Source organism: Aquarana catesbeiana, linkage group LG03 (genome assembly GCF_042186555.1).
Source record: "Aquarana catesbeiana isolate 2022-GZ linkage group LG03, ASM4218655v1, whole genome shotgun sequence".
NCBI classification, from domain to species: domain Eukaryota; kingdom Metazoa; phylum Chordata; class Amphibia; order Anura; family Ranidae; genus Aquarana; species Aquarana catesbeiana.
In genome coordinates, this window is record NC_133326.1 from 287,608,906 (window position 1) to 287,627,029 (window position 18,124).

Here is an 18,124-nt window from a genome sequence, read left to right on the forward strand (position 1 = left end):
TCACACATAGCTATGCATGCCCCCCCACACACACAGTTAGAATCACTCCCTAGGACACACTTAACCCCTACGCTGCCCCCTAGTGGTTAACCTCTTCACCGCCAGTGTCATTTACACAGGAATCAATGCATTTGTATAGCACTGATTGCTGTATAAATGACAATAGTCCAAAAAATGTCCGATGTGTCTGCCATAATGTTACAGTCCCGATAAAAATCGCAGATCGCCACCAAAAAAAATAATAAAAATGCTATAAATCTATCCCCTATTTTGTAGGCTCTACAACTTTTGTGCAAACTAATCAATATACAGTTTTTGCAATTTTTTTTTTTTTTTACCAAAAATATGTAGAAGAATACATATCAGCCTAAACTGAGAAAAAATCAGCTTTAAAAAAAAAAAAAAAAAAAATGGGGATGTTCATTATAGCAAAAAGTACAAAATATTGTGTTTTTCAAAATTGTCGCTCTCTTTTTGTTTATAGCGCAAAAAATAAAAATTGCAGAGGCGATCAGATACCACCAAAAGAAAGCTCTATTTGTGGGAAAAAAAGGACGTCAATTTTTTTTTGGGTGTCACACGACCGCGCAATTGTCAGTTAAAGCGGCGGAGTGCCGAATCGCAAAAAATGGCCTGGTCATTCAGCAGCCAAATCTTCCGGGGCTGAAGTGGTTAACCACTGCCCAGGGTGGCCGGTGTGCATCTCCATACACTTGAAATATCCATACAGTACACAACACTAGAAGCTGTGTAGAAGCATAATCTTTGCAAAGGTTCCTGATCATTGGTCAGCATTGTAATGTGACAGTGCTGACCAATAAGAGTGTCTTCTTTTGTCTCTGAAGAAAGAGCAGACACTCATTGGTCAGTGCTGTCACATGACCATGCTAACCAATGGCCAGGAGCCCTTGCAAAGATTATGCTTCTACACAGCTTACAGGGCTGTGTATGAATGTTTCAAGTGTACGGAGATGCACACCGGTGACCATGGGAAGTGCGGCGGTGGATGATGTTACACAAGACAGATACGTTCACAGGGGACGACAGCAGTGAGAAGGCTGTTAGGAAGGTGTTATTGGTGCCAACAATGAATGGGTTGACAAAAGCCCCAGGATGCAATTTCTAGGCAAACATGGTGACATGGCTCCTGGGACAAAATATAGGAAAGTAAAAAGGACCACAAAGCACTGGTTCCCCTTTATTAACTCTTTTCAGTGTAACAGTGCTAAATGCTATGCTGCCCAGCTACCGAATCCAAATTGTTTGCACATGCATATGGCTTTGTTGTTATCCCCACACAATGTGGAATTTTGGCTCTGGTGCCTAATCAATTTAATCTTGTTTAACAACTTGTTCTCTTAAACACTTTGGCTGCTTGAACCAAAGTCTGATCAAACAAACATCAATAAAAACCTGACAGAGGTTCTAACTCTTATCCCCTCTAATGCCTTATTCATGCTGTAGCTCAAAAACTCCTGTTTTACAGGCATTTCACTTTTTTTCTCTTTTGCTTCCAAACACACTCTATGCTAATTTAATTTAATATGTGTGGGTGGCACAGTGGTGCAGTGGGTAGCACTCTCTCCTAGCAGTAAGAAGAGTCACTGGTTCGAATCCCAACCAAAATACCACCTGCCTGGAGTTTGCATGTTCTCCCTGTGCCTGCGTGGGTTTCCTCCGGGTACTCCGGTTTTCTCCCACTCTCCAAAGGCATGCTGGTAGGTTAATTGGATCCTGTCTAAATTGTCCCTAGTATGTATGAATGTGAATTAGGGACCTTAGATTGTAAGTTCCTTGAGGGTAGGGACTGATGTGATTGTACAATGTATATGTAAAGCTCTGCGTAAATTGATGCCGCTATATAAGTACCTGAAATAAATAAATAAATATTCTAGACAATGAAATGAATGAATGAACGCCCAAGTGCTCAGCATGGCTAAACGCAACTTTAGGTGTGTTTTTTGTTGCTGCTTTTCTCCTGGTGGTTAGAAGAGCTGGTCAAACGCCCAGTGGACCTAAAAGAAATTGGGTTATATTGTTGTATTTGTTCCTGTCTTGGTGACCACTGTCATTGTGGAAAAAAGTAGGGGAGATCCATCCCAGTAGGGGAATATACTGTACAGCAATAAAACCTGACAGAGGTTTCAACAATGTAATCAAAAGAACAATTATTGGTTGGAGTACCACGTTTGCCATGCTTTGAGTATAGGTGGGGTTACAGAAACAACTGTTAAGTTGGGATTATAGATTACACCTATGACAAAGATCTAGTGGTATTTTATTTTTCTTTGATGGCAAATTTTGAGTATGTATGTACGTGTTTTTTATGATCATATCTATCTTTCTTCCTTTTTTTTTATCTTAGAAATGTGTACTTCCTCCATCGATGTGTCATTTTGTGTAATAATGTGATTTGCTGATAAGCAAAATAAGAATTTATTTCTGTGTTCAGAGAAATGACCTCCACTGAACTCTTCATTAATATTTAAGACACTACTAAGTATGTAAATATCAAGTATTCTATTGTAATTGAGCTGGCGATGTACAATAGAAAAAAAATGACATTTTAGATTTCCAGGGAAGCGTTACTGTGTTTCTTTTAGGGCGCAGATCAACAGTGCTGTCCTGCATTATGTAGTTTAGCAGTTCATTTTAGTAACTTGACTGATTTCTTTAGAATCCGGTGGCTTGGCAGGACTGACATACAGTCATGCCCAAAAATATTGGCATCACTGCATTTCTGTCAGATAATGCACCACTTTGCCGAGAAAATTGTTGCAATTACAAATGTTTAGGCTTTCACATGTTTATTTCTTTTGTTTGTGTTGGTATGACACAAAGTGAGGAAACAAAAAGCCAAATCTGACACGTTCCACTCAAAATTCCAAAAATGGACTAGACAAAATTATTGGCACTTTCTCAAGATTGTAAGAAATAATTGCATTCTAAGTTTTTTCCTGTAATTTGTAATTAAACTCACCTGTATCAATTAACAGGTGCTGACAATATAGATATCACACCGGCAACCAGTTAAAATTGTGAAAAATTGACTCAACCTTTCTGTTGTGTGTCTCTGAGTGCCACACAGAGCATTGAAAAAGAGAGCAGAAAAGAATTATCTGAGGTTTAGAGAATAGGAATTGTGGAACAGCATGGACAATCTCAAGGTTGTAAGTCTATCTTCAGAGATCTTAATGTTCCTGTGTCCACTGTGCTAAACATTGTCAAGAAGATTACAGCCCATGGCACTGTAGTTAATCTCCCTGGACGTGAACGAAGGAGAAAAATTGATCAGAGTTTGTCAAAACTTACCTAAGGAAGCCAAAATCCTTTTGGAAGAATGTGCTGTGGACAGACGAAACAAAATTACAGCTTTTTGGTAAAGCCCATCATTCTGCTGTTTTCAGAAAAAAAAATGTGGCCTTTAAAGAAAAGAATACAGTCCCTACAGTCAAACATGTTGGAGGTTCACTGATGTTTTGGGATTGCTATGCTGCTTCAGGCTCTGGATGTCTTGACCATGTGTATGGCTTTATGAAATCTGAAGACTACCAAAGAATTCTGGGGTACAATGTGTAGGGCCCAGTGTCAGAAAGTTGGGTCTCTGTCAAAGGTCTTGGGTCTTACAGCAGGGCAATGACCTAAAGCACAGTTGAGAAAAGGAACCCTTCCAATCTGAGAGACCTGAAGCAGTTGACGAAAGTAGAGTGGTCCAAAATTCCAGTAGAGAGGTGTAAGAAACTCATTGATGGTTACAGGAAGCGATTCATTTCAGTTATTTTTTCTAATGGGTGTGCTACCAAATATTAAATTGAGGCTGCCAATAATTTTGTCCAGTTCATTGTTGGAGTTTTGGGTGGAATGTGTCAGATTTGTTTTTTTGTGTCTCCACTTTTTTGTCATACCAGTACAAACAAAAGAAATAAACACGAATGCCTAAACATTTGTCATTGCAACAATTTTCTGGGCGAAGTGGTGCATTATCTGATAGAAAAGCAGAGGTTCCAATATTTTTGGCCATGACTGTAGCAGGAAACACTGTCAAGGTAACTGCAGACAGCTTATGGTGCCTGCAACTACACTGTTGCATTTATTATTGTAGAGAATCCAGTAGAGCTGCACGATCCTGGCCAAAATGAGATTCACAATTTTTTTGCTTAGAATAAAAAAAATCACGATTCTCTCATAATTCTTGCGACGTAAAATCTTTCACATTATACAAAAAATGGGCTAACTTTACTGGTTAGTTTTGTTTTTTTGTTTTTATTTTTTTTTTTTTTTAATTCATTAAAATATTTTTTTCAAAAAAATTGCATTTGAAAGACCACTGCACAAATACAGTGTGACACAAAATATTGCAACAACCCCCATTTTATTCTCTAGGGTCTCTACTAAAAATATATAATGTTTGGGGGTTCTAAGTCATTTTCTAGCAAAATAAAATGATTTTAACTTTTAAACCAACAAATGTGAGAAAAAGGTTTAGTGTTTAAGTGGTTAAACTTTCCTCATTTACACATGAAGTCTATTCCTTCCACAAATTGTTGCAATGTTTATACTTGGTTCCACTACTAAAGAATGTTGTGATTCTTGGCAGAATGCCCAGTTTTTTTCTTCCATTCTTTTGATGGTTGTGACTTCAGAAGAGCAGAGAGAATTCTTTGGATAGCAAGAATCGTGAAACACTTTTGTCAAGATCGCAACGGGGAAAAAAACGCGATAACAATTCTTGACGATGAATCGTGCAGCTCTAGCATCCAGTCACAGCACAAACCGCATTTACTATATCTGCAAAACTGTGCTTCTGTTTAAATAATGCAGTCATTTAGAAAATTTTGCTTTAATTGCAATATTTTCAAATTTGCTACTACATTGTAAAATATATTAACTAAGTAAAGCTAGTAAGCTATAACCTTAATTATGCAACAGGCAATCGTTGTTTTTGTCAGCCCTCTTTATGTTGCTTTCTCCAGTGTCCCATTTTATTTCTTTATGACAACATAAGATGTTATAAAACCATGAAAGTTAGTGACCTATGTAAAATGTTGCACCGCAAGAGTTCTCTGAACAGAAGCTATACTTTGTGTGTATGTATGTGTGTATATATATATTTTTGTGCTAATAGCTCCAAAGGCTCCTTTGAAGCAAGTAAATCTCTGAATAGCCATGCAAGTAAAATACCAGCATTAGGCCCCTTTCAAACGGGCGCCTCCATTTGCCAGACTCCGCTTGCTCTCCTCTTTGGGGAAATTGGATGAAAACAGAATGCCTCTCTGTTTTTATCCGATCTGATCCGCCAGACGGATAGAAAATAGGACCACCATCCATCTAGATTCAGCAGGTCAGATAGCAGCGGCTGTCAGCGGACATGTCACCGCTGACATCCGCCACTCTATAGGAGCGAATGAATGGTCTGATCAGGTCCGCCTGAAAAGCTGACAAGTGTACCTGATCGGACTGCCCGTATTAAAGGGCCCTTACTGGTGTGCCACTGGAATAAAAAATGTAAAAAAAAAAAAAACAAAAGAAGAGGATCTTCATTTAAGATTAGTTATAATATAAAAACACATCCTTCAAGAATTTGGAAGCATTTATATTTTAAAGCACGTGGACTGAAACTTGGTTTTGCTGCTATGGACAAATCCTCCACCTTTTTTTAACTGCTCGCTATAGAGGATCCCCAATGAGTACAGCAAGTATTTAAAGTGCAACTCCAGCTTTATCTTCTCAATAGAAAAAAAAACAGGGAAAAAAACTGCGGTAAGATATGTGTGAGTGAATGACTCAAATATGTGAAACTGAACCAAAACAGATAAATGTGAAAAGCAGCAATTCTAATTATATGACACCCATATAGTAACCCATAAAAACCCAAGAATTGTGCTTAATTGTAAGTATAAACCATAAATAATATATGAAACTGAGTGAATAAATGAATAATCACTACAAAAAAAAGTTCAAATTAAAGGCAAAATTGAATGAGTGTAAAGTTCAATCATTAATAAATAAGTCTCTGTGAATAATAATGACAAATATCATCCTCCCGTGCAAAACAAAAAAAAACGTCCACATAAGAGGATCTTCATCCACTGTGTGATGTAAAGATGTGATCCACCACCGGTATAGAAGGGGTTACTGCTTACCAAACAGACATGATCCCCCACTACAGAGGATCATGAAAAGCATAACAGCTGTGACTCTGAAAGTATCACCCATGCTGATCTGCCGCTGGGTCCTCAGAATAAACGCCTTAGAGTAAAGAGTTTCTTAGCTAGGTCTCCAGATGGGATATACCAGGGATGCATCATAAGAAACATTTGAACCAATTTGCAATCCTTAGGGCTTCCATTTGAATCTGGTGATATTGCACTGAGACAAGCTCTGAGACATGATGTGCATATGTGAAGAGAAAAGCCAGAGAATTACTAAGGCAGTGAAACTATTCCAATCACCTGTGCAAAATAATGGAAAGCCTGAAAATATGACCTGTTGGGGGTAGTGTTAATTTCATCAACGAAAATGTTTTCGTCATAATTTTCGTCAGAGGCTTTTTTACAGTGACTAAAAAGGAAACTAAAAGTACAGCACATTTTCCTCAACTGACGAAAACTATGACGAAAATAGAATCCGTTTTCGTTAAGGAACGAAAATGGGATGTTAATGGCAAAGAGGGACGTTTACCCTCATGAATTTACTGTATTTATCGGCGTATAACACCGTGTATACGCCAATATTTGTTTTTTACCAATAGGGGGCGTGGATCGGGCGGTCCGCCCACGGGTGCCCCACATTAGGGGGTGGTCAAGCCAGCCGCCCCGCCTCTCCTGGCCCTTGGACAGCACTGCCAGCAAGGGAGTCTATCATTAGGAAAAAATCATTGCCAACCCCTTCTCCTATACTGCTCCTCCTCCTGTGTCACTCATTGTAAGCTGAAGCTTCTAACCTCAATAGCTTCGTTCTTGTTGGCCGCCCTCCTCCTCCTGCTCTACCTCCTCCGAGTGTTGCTTTAGATTGGAGGAGGAGAGCGATCACATGACCATTTATGAATCTTCAGAGGAGAGCAGCCATGTGAACGGGTCCATGCAAGAACAAAGCTATGAGGTAAATTTAGAGACTTTGATTTACAATGAGAGTGACACAGGAGGAGCTGTGTATGAGAAAGGGCCGGTAGTGATTTATTCTTTAGAGTACCTGGCAGTGCTGTCCCAGGAGACTGGGGGTCTCCTGGGAATGCAGGGGGGCTGTGTATTGTGCAGAGCGTGGGGGGCTGTGCTGTGTATTGTGGGAGGCTTTGTATTGTTCAGACGGTGGGGGGGGCTGTGCTGTGTATTGTGGGGGGCTTTGTATTGTGCAGAGGGTGGGGGCTGTCCTGTGTACTGTGGGGGGCTTTGTATTGTGCAGAAGGTGGCAGGCTGCGCTGTGTACTGTGGGGGGCTTTGTATTGTGCAGAGGGTGGGGGGCTTGCTGTGTACTGTGGGGGGCTTTGTATTGTGCAGAGGGTGGGGGACTGTGCTGTGCACTGTGGGGGGCTTTGTATTGTGCAGAGGGTGGGGCCTGTGTTTTGTGTACTGTTGGGGGCTTTGTATTGTGCATAGGGTGGGGGGCTTTGTACTGTGTGGGTCTGTGTGCTGTGGGGGGCTGTGTATTGTGCACATTCAATTTTAGTTGACTAAAATGATTATATTAGACTAAAATGTACTGGAGATCTTAGTTGACTAAAATGGAACTAAAATGACATTTTAGTCAAAGACTAAGACTAAAACTAAAACACTTTCAGAAGACTAAAATGGAACTAAAACTAAAATGCCATTTTAGTTTTAAGACTAAAACTAAATCGAAATTTGCTGCCAAAATTACCACTGGTTGGGGTTACTTAAGGACTTGAGTTGAGATACATTGGGTTAAAGAACCTGAACAAAACACTCAGATAATGGCCTAACAACTTCCCTACTACAGTACGTGATATGACGTCCTTGAATTGTGAGGGGATATCTGAATGATGCCTGCAGCCACAGGCATCATTCAGATATCATTCTTTGCAGCCAGCGATTCTATGCATGATAAGAATGATCATAGTGGCAGTTCCACTGCTTGATCGTTCTTATAGTCGACGGAAGGGGATGCCCCCCCCTCCCACCGCCATCCGGTGCTTCTCCGGGCTTTTCCTTGCCATCGGGGGCCTGGCGTAAGAATCGTCCAGTGCCGGATGACGGCGATAGAGATTTCCGGTGACCAGATGGTCACCAGTCATCTCTATGACTGTCAGAGGTTCCCGGAAGTAAACAAAGCCGCGATCGCTGCTGTCAGCATGACATCGGTGAATTTTTTTTTTTTTTTCAATCTCATGCTTTCCAGCCTGGAGGAGAGATGTGGGGTCTTATTGACCCCTTATTTCTCCATAAAGAGGACATGTCACAATAGATTCCTATTACAAGGGATGTCTAAAAAGTTACAATGACCGCCATTTTATTCCCTAGGCGCAGTTTATAAATTCTTTTTGTTTTGATTGGTGTTGTCGCACTGTTTACTGCTGCTTAATTTTATATACTTCTAGCGCGGAATTTTTTTGTTATATTCCCTAGGGTGTCTGCTAAAAAAATATATATATATAATGTTTGGGGGTTCTGAGTAATTTTCTAGCAAAAAATTATGATTTTTACATGAAGGAGAGGAGTGCCAGAATAGGCCCGGTATGGAAGTGGCTAAAGTACTTGGTGACCATAGTTTACATCAGCCAAGGGCTGAACATGTGAGGACCAGGTGGCAGCCTTACAAATCAGGGAAGTCTGGTCATTGTATGTCAGAACTGCACTAATTCACAGTCTTCATTGACTGCAGCTTGCACAACCTTTACTTCAGATAAATCCTATTTAAATGATTGCTAATCTCATTTTGATGACATATATAATACAGATACTACCTGAAAATGTCATTTTCACAATTTTATAATGTATGTTTGCTGTTCCATATTTTGACTATATCTATCTATCTATCTATCTATCTATCTATCTATCTATCTATCTATCTATCTATCTATCTAATCTTTTTCAAAATGTTACTACTCTAGTTGATGACTTCCCTGTTAAGGGACTGCATACAATAGGTGTTTTAGCCACATTGGTAGTCTATTTTCAGTCAGTCTGACTAGACAGATAGGCTGGCCATAAACAGTATGATTCAATGGCAAAATGGAATGTTCTCAACTTTTTATTCAACCTGTTCAAAATGGCCCTGCTGTACATTGTCATCCCAAGCCAATCTGTGAAATACTGTACTAGAAATACCTAATATCTAAAATAGATATACATGGTTAAGGAAAATACAGTGCTGACATGTCAGACTTGCACATATTTGGGCTCTGTGTACTTGGACATAAATAGGATAAAATAACTGAGCAAGAATATTTAGATATGTATACAAATGATGTTGTGCATTAAACAAACACTGCCCTTTTTGCATTTTCGTTGGTTTTCCCTGCTCATTCATGAAATATATATTTAGGGTATTTTTTTTTTTTAATTACAAATAAAGGACTCATAAGTACAAAAAAGGTGTTAAATTAATTTTGGTAATATTGTGTAAACTGGTGCTTATCAAAATTTTGTCTGCTCATCTTAATTACCCTGGAATTTGACAAGCATGAAACGATAAATTTCAGCAAAGGAAAGAAAGAGGGTTATAAGGAGTGACACAAATGGACCATGAATTAGTTAAGACAATGTTTACATATTTGAAAATTTATATCTACAGTAAACTGATTACATTCTATGTATATAGTGTTGGGACAAAGCCCTCTGACTCTCAGTGCCAAAGCATGTTCCATGTCCCATCCCACTGTGATGAATGAAGCGCTCAAATCTGCGCAAGATAGTTTATAACTCATCAAAAGTGCAAATATTGTTCTGTGATTTGTCCCTTCTATTAAAGCGGTAGTAAACCACATAAAAAAAAAATAGGCACTGGGTAGTTTAAGTCATAATATTCTAGTATGCCTGGTATGCCTTAAGGTAGCACTTACCTGAATATGATGCCCTCCAGCAGCGTGCTGTCACCACTTCCATCTTTACCCAGTCTTCCTTCTGGGTTTGTGGGCTTCAACGATGTGAATGGCCAAGTCAGTGGTGATGTCACTTCCATGCATGCACACAGGAGTTGCTGTTTACAGCTCGGCTCTGAAGGAACAGCACAGGTATGCCATTCCTTCAGGCTGGGTTCACACTTGAGCACAGAGCAGCTAACAGCAGGGGTCCGGTGCATCCCCATTCATTATTTCAGGTCCGGTTTAAGTGCAAATTTTTGTCTGAATTCGGACCTGAAACGTACCAGAAGACGCATAGGACTACTGTGCAATTTGCACTGGAGCCACTCCGGAGATGTGTGAACTGGTGACATCCCTGGCTGCATCTAAAGTAAAATAAAGTAAACTGTGCAGGTTTAGGAGATATTTACTGTGCCTATAGGTAAGCCTTATTATTTTGTGCAGCAAAAGTGAATAAACTCGAACAAATACATATGGTTAAAAAAAAAAAGCTGGGAAAAAAATGCCCCTAGGAGTAGCAGACAAAACGTCCAGTATGCATGAGGCCTAAAAACCACATTGCTGAGCAGCCTAACTAGCAATACAGTTTCTAGGTGGTTACATCCCTGCACAACATCACTGGCACGTTCACAAGAGTTGGCAAATAACATTTATATTTACTGTGTCTCTTTTGATACTTCTGTATTTTTGTACAGGAACAAGATTGTAACAATCATCAAAGAAGTGAAGCCATGCCTCATGTGCCTTTATCATTACCAAGCACCAGCATGAAGAAACATGGTCATGCAGGAAGGCCTCTGACAGATGAACAATTAGTTCCCCACCCTTCACTGACTAGCACTTTGGAACACATACTAGATCAACTGAATGTGTTGACTCAGGTGAGCGTATCTGTTACTCCTAATGGGATTTGTCACACCTGTCATTCTGATACAAGCTTTTCCCTTTTGACCTGTTTTTACACAGATTATCTCTGCTTTTTTTGTAAGAATCATATAAGTTTGTGTACACACCATGCTGTTGTTCATTCATATATCAAGTATGAACTCCTTGATCCTTCTGCCTGAACGAAAATTGTACTCGAATATCTATAGCTGTAAAAAAAAAAAAAATGAACTATGAACAAGGTCTCTACTTCCCTTATGCCCAGTCCTTACACAACAGCTTATTATGTTTACTGTGAAAGAAATATGAAGAAATACACACTGCATATTTAACTTAGGCCTTGAAAGTCCTAAAATAAACACTTGAAAACCTGTAAGGATGTATTATGAGCAGAGGCGGCTCTAGGCTTTGTGAGGCCTTAGGCAAATCTGAGACATAAGGCCCCATTCACATCCATAATTGGAAAAATAATTCAAGCGATAAAAATGAACTGTATAAATTGCATATATTAAGAGTTTTAAGTCCTATGAACTATGAATTCACCGTGTAAAGAAGAATTGGTTACAGAAAATTCTATAATCAAATATATATATTATATATTACACGCATATTTCTCCATTTACATGAAGGTCAGGTTAATATAACCCAGCCAGCACAGAGTTCCCCCATATATCAGAGTGTCATTGCACAGGGCGTTCCTGTGCGATTCATGGTGTGAACCCGCCCTGTGTCTTGGAGCCAGGTGGGATTGGGGTGGGGTGGATGAAGCCTGGATGGGGATTGGATTGGGGTGGATGGAGCCGGGATGGGGTGGATGGATATCCTCTCCCCCAAATCATTTCAAGTGAATTCTTTACTTGTCTCCCCTCTCTCACCCTCTTCTTCATGCCCCCCTCCTCTGTAAGGCTCCTTTTTACACAAAACAGCGCGCTCTCGGTACAGTGATGTGCCTCCTTCCTCCTCCTCCTGTGCACAGGAAAACAGCACAGGAGGAGGAGGGGCGGGTTCAGTTCGCTCCGCTCCGCAGTGCACTATGTCTTGTCAGGCAGCTGGGGAGAGATGCCGGCTTGGCTGCAAGAGGGAATAGAGACACCCCGCACAAGCCGCGGGCATTGCGGGACTCTGATTCACCAGGACTCTGGGTCAAGAAAGGATCATATTGCAGGACGGTCCCGGCGAATCATCGAGGTTGCGGTATGGGCAAATTAGGCGGCGGCGAGGCCTACGGCGACCGCCTAATTAGAGAGCTGCCTCTGATTATGAGCACAAAATTAATACCAGAAGGTGACACATGCAAGATACTAGTGTCAGCAAGATAAACAGCAGGAATTAATAAAAAAAACAGGAAGAAATAAAAAAAAATTCTACATCTCCGAGCAGCTAAGGAGCTAAGGAAATATTCTGCTATAACTGAATATTTGTATATAGCAGCAGCTCTTCTGTATTAATTGCTGTATTTTAATAAAGGTTTACTTTATATACATTTTAGTGCACCTAATCTTATACTGTAAGATCGTTTGGTCAACATCACCACCAATTTTTAAACTATGAAGCCTGTGCTTCAGCACTTTTTCGTTCTAATGCCGCGTACACACGAGCAGATTTTCCGTCGGAAAAAACTTGGATGGTTTTTCCGACAGAATTCTGCTCAAGCTTGCCTTGCATACACATGGACACACTTTCGACCGTCAAGAACGCGGTGACGTACAACACTACGACGAGCCGAGAAAATGAAGTTCAATGATTTCGAGCATGCGTCAAATTGTTTCCGAGCATGCGTAGGAATTTTGCGCATCGGAATTTGTACAGACAATCGCATTCCGCCAGCAAAAGTCCGATGGAGCATACACACGGTCACATTTTCCGACCAAGAGCTCTCATCGGTCTTTTGCTGGCTGAGTTTGTGATCAGGGTCCATGCAGAGTCATGGGGGGAAAAGGGGAGGGACTACTTAAATGTTGCTTTGTAGTTAGCCTTTCCTGCTACTTTAACCCCTTCCCGCTGACCGTACACAGATATGCGTACTCGGCTTTCCGGGGTTATACCGGGATGATGCCCGCAGCTGCAGGCATCATCCCGGTACCGTTGTTTACAGCGGGCGATCGGCTACCCGAGTATAACAACCGATGCGGCTAAAAGCCGCTCGGTTGTTATACCGGAGGAGCGGGAGGGGACATCCCCCCTTCCCGCCGCCTCCCGCCGCTGTTACCGGGCCTCCCGTGCGATCGGGAGGCCCGGTGTCTGATCGTGTACCTTCGGCGGCTGGGGGCGGGCTGGAACGAAGCTGTGGGCGGCTTCGTTCCAACCTTCTCGTTGTAAACGTGGAAGCGACGTCATGACGTCACTTCCCGTTTACTCGGCTGCCAATGGCGCCGAATTTAAAAAAGTATACAGTGTTCAGAATCGCCGTTTTCGGCGATCTGAATACTTTGAAGTGTAAAGGAGGGATGGGGGGTCTTTTAGACCCCCCCATCCCTCCATAAAGAGTACCTGTCACCACCTATTACTGTCACAAGGGATGTTTACATTCCTTGAGACAGCAATAAAAGTAAAAAAAAAATTTTTTTTTTTTAAAACACAAGTTATAAAGTAAAAAAATAAATAAAATAAATGTAAAAAAAATTTTTTAAAGTGCCCCTGTCCCCGAGAGCTCGCGCAGCGAAGAAAACGCATACGGAAGTCGTGCCCGCATATGTAAACGATGTTCAAATCACACATGTGAGGTATCGCTGCGATCGTCAGAGGGAGAGCAATAATTCTAGCCCTAGACCTCCTCTGTAACTCAAACCTGGTAACCGTAAAAAAAATTTAAAGCGTCGCCTATGGAAATTCATAGGTACCGTAGTTTGTCGCCATTCCACGAGTGCGTGCAATTATAAAGGGTGACATGTTTGGTATCTATTTACTCGGTGTAACATCATCTTTCACATTATACAAAAAAATTGGGGTAACTTTACTGTTTGGATTTTTTTAAATTCATGAAAGTGTCCCTTTTCCAAAAAATTGCTTTTAAAACACCGCTGCACAAATACCGTGTGATAAAAAATATTGCAACAATCGCCATTTTATTCTCTAAATACGGATTTTAACTTGTAAACACCAAATTTCAAAAATAGGCTTAGTCATGAAAGGGTTTTTAAAGAAGGATTCCAGGTGTGATATATTTTTACATAGTTACTATGTATTTACCATACCTGGCTTAATGCTCCTGAAAGCTGGAAATCACTGCTACCCAGGTCTTGCAATGAGCGGCTGGCCTGAAGAATTCTGAACCCAAGTTTAGCCTCTTGACACGAGTGCCATTTAGAGAATGCTTTGCAGTTTCTGAATAAATGCAAAGTGTTCTCTGAGTGGACAAGGTAGATAGCATGATGTCACCCTACCTCCTGTAATCAGAGAACACTTTGCATTCATTCAAAGAGAAGTATGGCCAAAGCTATTATGGCTATACTTTTGTGGGTCACAAGAGTGTAAGTGTTTACATCATGGAGTCGTTTCATGTTTTACAAAGATCCTGAACATATGCCGGGTTACACCCAGCTGCCTGATTGACAGCTGGCTGTACTCAGATAAGAACCGAAGCCACCTACACCCACCCCTTCCTCAGCCTGGTGCTCCAGTGAACGTAGAAGGGGCAGAGCAGATAGCAGTTACTGACAGTCATCACTCGCTGCTCAGAGCTGACCAAGAACTGAATGATCAGTGGTCATGTGATCCCTCAGTTCTTGGGCTTAGATCAGACAAGGGACATCTGTTGCATGAAAGTGAGTGTGTTTTTTTTGTTATTTTTAATGTTAATAATAAAAGCAAAGATTTAATTTTTTTCACTAATTAGGTTTGTTGCCGTTAAAGTCCTAACAGAGGTTTTTGTATGGACTCATATTGACTATAAGGATTGTGGCAACCTCTGTCTACACCAGAAACTCAATTTGAATACAAATTCACAAAGACAAGAAACTGTTAGTGACAATTGTACAGAATAATATCATATGCTTTGTTTTACAGACTGTTTCCATCTTGGAGCGTCGATTGACATTGACAGAAGATAAACTGAAAGAATGCCTAGAAAATCAGCAGAATACCCCATCGCAAGTTTCAGACACGGAGTAAAGTAGAACAATCTACTAATCTCACTCTCAGGCTCCTCCACTGTAAATAAAATATTTAATATGTATTTATTATATTTTATTTTTATATTTGTGCCAGCCTTTTTAATTGAAATTTAGACTGGGTATGCGCCTTTTTTTTTTTTTTTTTTTTACTATTGCTGCCAAAGATGAATAGACAGAATAACTTGAAAAATGATGACAAATAAGTTATGTCCCAGGTACATTAGCACACTTATTGTATAAAGAGTTTTAAATATGGTAATCCATAGCAACCAGTCACTGCAATGAGTCGCTGGGTGAGCTTGAACTTTAACAATGCAGGGCAAGGCAAAAGGGTCACTAACATTTTCTGCCATTCAAGTTGCATATACTGGTAACTTTGAGAGGGAGAACAGAATCCCTGTATGAATCTAGTTTTACGCTAGATGTTCGTATGAAAATTCTTTGTACATTCAATAAGTGGATGAAAGTTGTTCAAAACTAATTCAAGATTTCATTTGCTTTTAAAATTACATTTTGTAATGAATGCCATTTCCCAAACGAAAACCATATTCACTGTTAGTGTGGATGATGGCACTGTAATAATTTTATTAAAAAAATAATCAAAGTACCTTTTTCCTAATTGATATACAACTGTCACATGACCCAGGTCTTTCCCAGCCTGTCTGCAGGGAAACATAAGCAGGAGGAGCTTCTAGTCCTCTGCTGCTGGTCACATAATAAAAAAAAATATGCATTAACTGTTTTAAATAGGCATACAAATGTATATTTGAAATCAAATCTTTATTATTTTTTGGCAAAAACATGGTGTGGGCGGATTTCCGGTAGTCACAGGCTGTGTCACGCCCCTTCAGCCTGTGTCTAGAATACAAGGAAGGTGAAGCCTCCATCAATCTACATGTAATATCCCACCCCCATTGTGTTTAGCTGGTTAGTGGGCATGGAGGAGGAGGGAGGAAGTGGGTTGTCATTTACCACTGTGTATACACCAACATGTGTGACTCTATAGTCACATGGATTGGTCAGATGTGATAGGGAGGAAATGCTCAGCATAGAAACTCGCTGAAAACTGAGCATGTGCAGAGCTGACACCACAGCTGCACAATACCTAGCTAAATTGGGGACATGAACAGAAGGTGGACACAGAACAGTAGGATCAACCAGTTTTTTGGGGGGTTTTTTTGCAGAATACAAAAAACTAATCCCATAGTGACTAAGTATGAACAGCATGTAATTCAGCATTTATTGATAGTTTTTTAAGATGTGGGTTTAGTGACACTTTAAATTCCATTGCCAGTCCTCCATGCAACAGCGCAGTGGCTTTCCATGCGGTTCTGTGCTACCATCTCTTGCACACACACTTATCCTTGGACTTTTTTGGCATAACAATTTTGGTTAGCATCTTATGTAGCTTTCTGTGTGGCCTGAGGACATGATAGGGTAGTAAAGAAAGGGTGAATGTGACATCCCCTGGGGTTACAAATAAAAAAAATAAAATTAGCAAAGGCAGTTAATATTGGCATGATATGACGTGACAATATGATATGTCTGTAAGCTCCTTGAAGTATTTTAGGACTATTGGGAAAACATCAGATTATTAAGAACAAAGTGCCTTGAAGCCATAATCCAGGATATTTGAAAAATCCCCCTTGCAGTGGAGCTGCACCCATAATGCAATAGTTATTGGCTCTTTTAGATCTTGGGAGCAATGAAAAGTACCGTAGATTCTTTTACCCGGCCCTCTGCTCCTCCACGCTGCTAAACTGGTCCCCGCATCATCTTCTCCCCCATGCTCTAGCAGTCTAATATCTAACGTCCATAGCCCTGCATTAGACAGTCCTCTGGTGGAGCATAGGGGAGTACCCTGGAATAAATGAGCGGTGAACCTTTGTGTAGTGTAGATGCTGCCTCAATGCAAGGGAAAGTTTTCAGAATTTTTTAAGGGTTTGGCTTTACAATTTAGATCTTTTATTAATAGTTACACAAAATATAATCTATCATTCCCTACTATTTGTAGCTGTATGAAGTTATAGTTGTGAAAAGCACAAACTTAAAACTAAAGGACATTTTAATTTACATTTTTGAATGGTGTACAATTGTACATTTGCACAAAACAACCAAGTTTTGTTGAAAACACACATTGAATATTCACCTATACAACTTGATAATAAAATTTTAATAAACCATTTCTTGTACATTTTGTGAAAGCAAGGTTTTAGCTTGTTAATTTTTATCTGCCTGTCAGTTTGGCTTTTACAAATGTTGCATAACGTGCTTCATTTTGCTGTAATAAGTTGTGTGTGTGTGTGTGTATATACACACAGTATCTCACAAAAGTAAGTACACCCCTCACTTTTAAAAAAAAATATTTTATAATATCTTTTCATGTGACAACACTGAAGAAATGACTCTCAAAATAACTCAACACACAGCCATTATTGTCTAAACCGCTGGCAATAAAAGTGAGTACACCCCTTAGTGAAAATGTCCGAATTGGGCCCAAAGTGTCAATATTTTGTGTGGCCACCATTATTTTCCAGCACTGCCTTAACTTTCTTGGGCATGGAGTTCACCAGAGCTTCACAGGTTGCCACTGGAGTCCTCCATGACGACATCATGGCGCTGGTGGATGTTAGAGACCTTACGCTCCTCCATCTTCCATTTGCACCACAGATGCTCAGTAGGGACATGCATGGCTAGTCCATCACTTTTACCCTCAGCTTCTTTAGCAAGGCAGTGGTCGCCTTGGAGGTGTGTTTGGGGTAATTTATCATGTTGGAATACTGCCCTGTGGCCCAGTCTCCGAAAGGAAGGGGATCATGCTCTGCTTCAGTATGTCACAGTACATGTTGGCATTCATGGTTTCCTCAATGAACTGTAGCTCCCCAGTTCCGGCAGCACTCATGAAGCCCCAGACCATGACACTCCCACCACCATGCTTGACTGTAGGCAAGAAACACTTGTCTTTGTACTCCTCAGCTGGTTGCCACCACACACGCTTGACACCATCTGAACCAAATAAGTTTATCTTGGTCTCATCAGACCACAGGACATGGTTACAGCAATCCATGTCCTTAGTCTGCTTGTCTTC

The 18,124-nt window shown here is 40.4% G+C and overlaps 1 protein-coding gene across 2 annotated transcripts in view; it reads left to right on the plus strand.

The window, feature by feature from the left end:
* POC1B (POC1 centriolar protein B) overlaps positions 1-17,219 on the plus strand; it is a 197,619-nt gene extending 180,400 nt beyond the window's left edge. For both annotated transcript variants that reach the window (XM_073620198.1, XM_073620199.1), the window contains 2 exons: positions 10,735-10,920; positions 14,930-17,219. In XM_073620198.1, the coding sequence (XP_073476299.1) occupies positions 10,735-10,920; positions 14,930-15,034 (291 nt within the window). In that variant the 3' untranslated portion in view covers positions 15,035-17,219. The remainder of the gene's footprint in view (positions 1-10,734; positions 10,921-14,929) is intronic.
* The last annotated feature ends 905 nt before the right edge of the window (positions 17,220-18,124 follow it).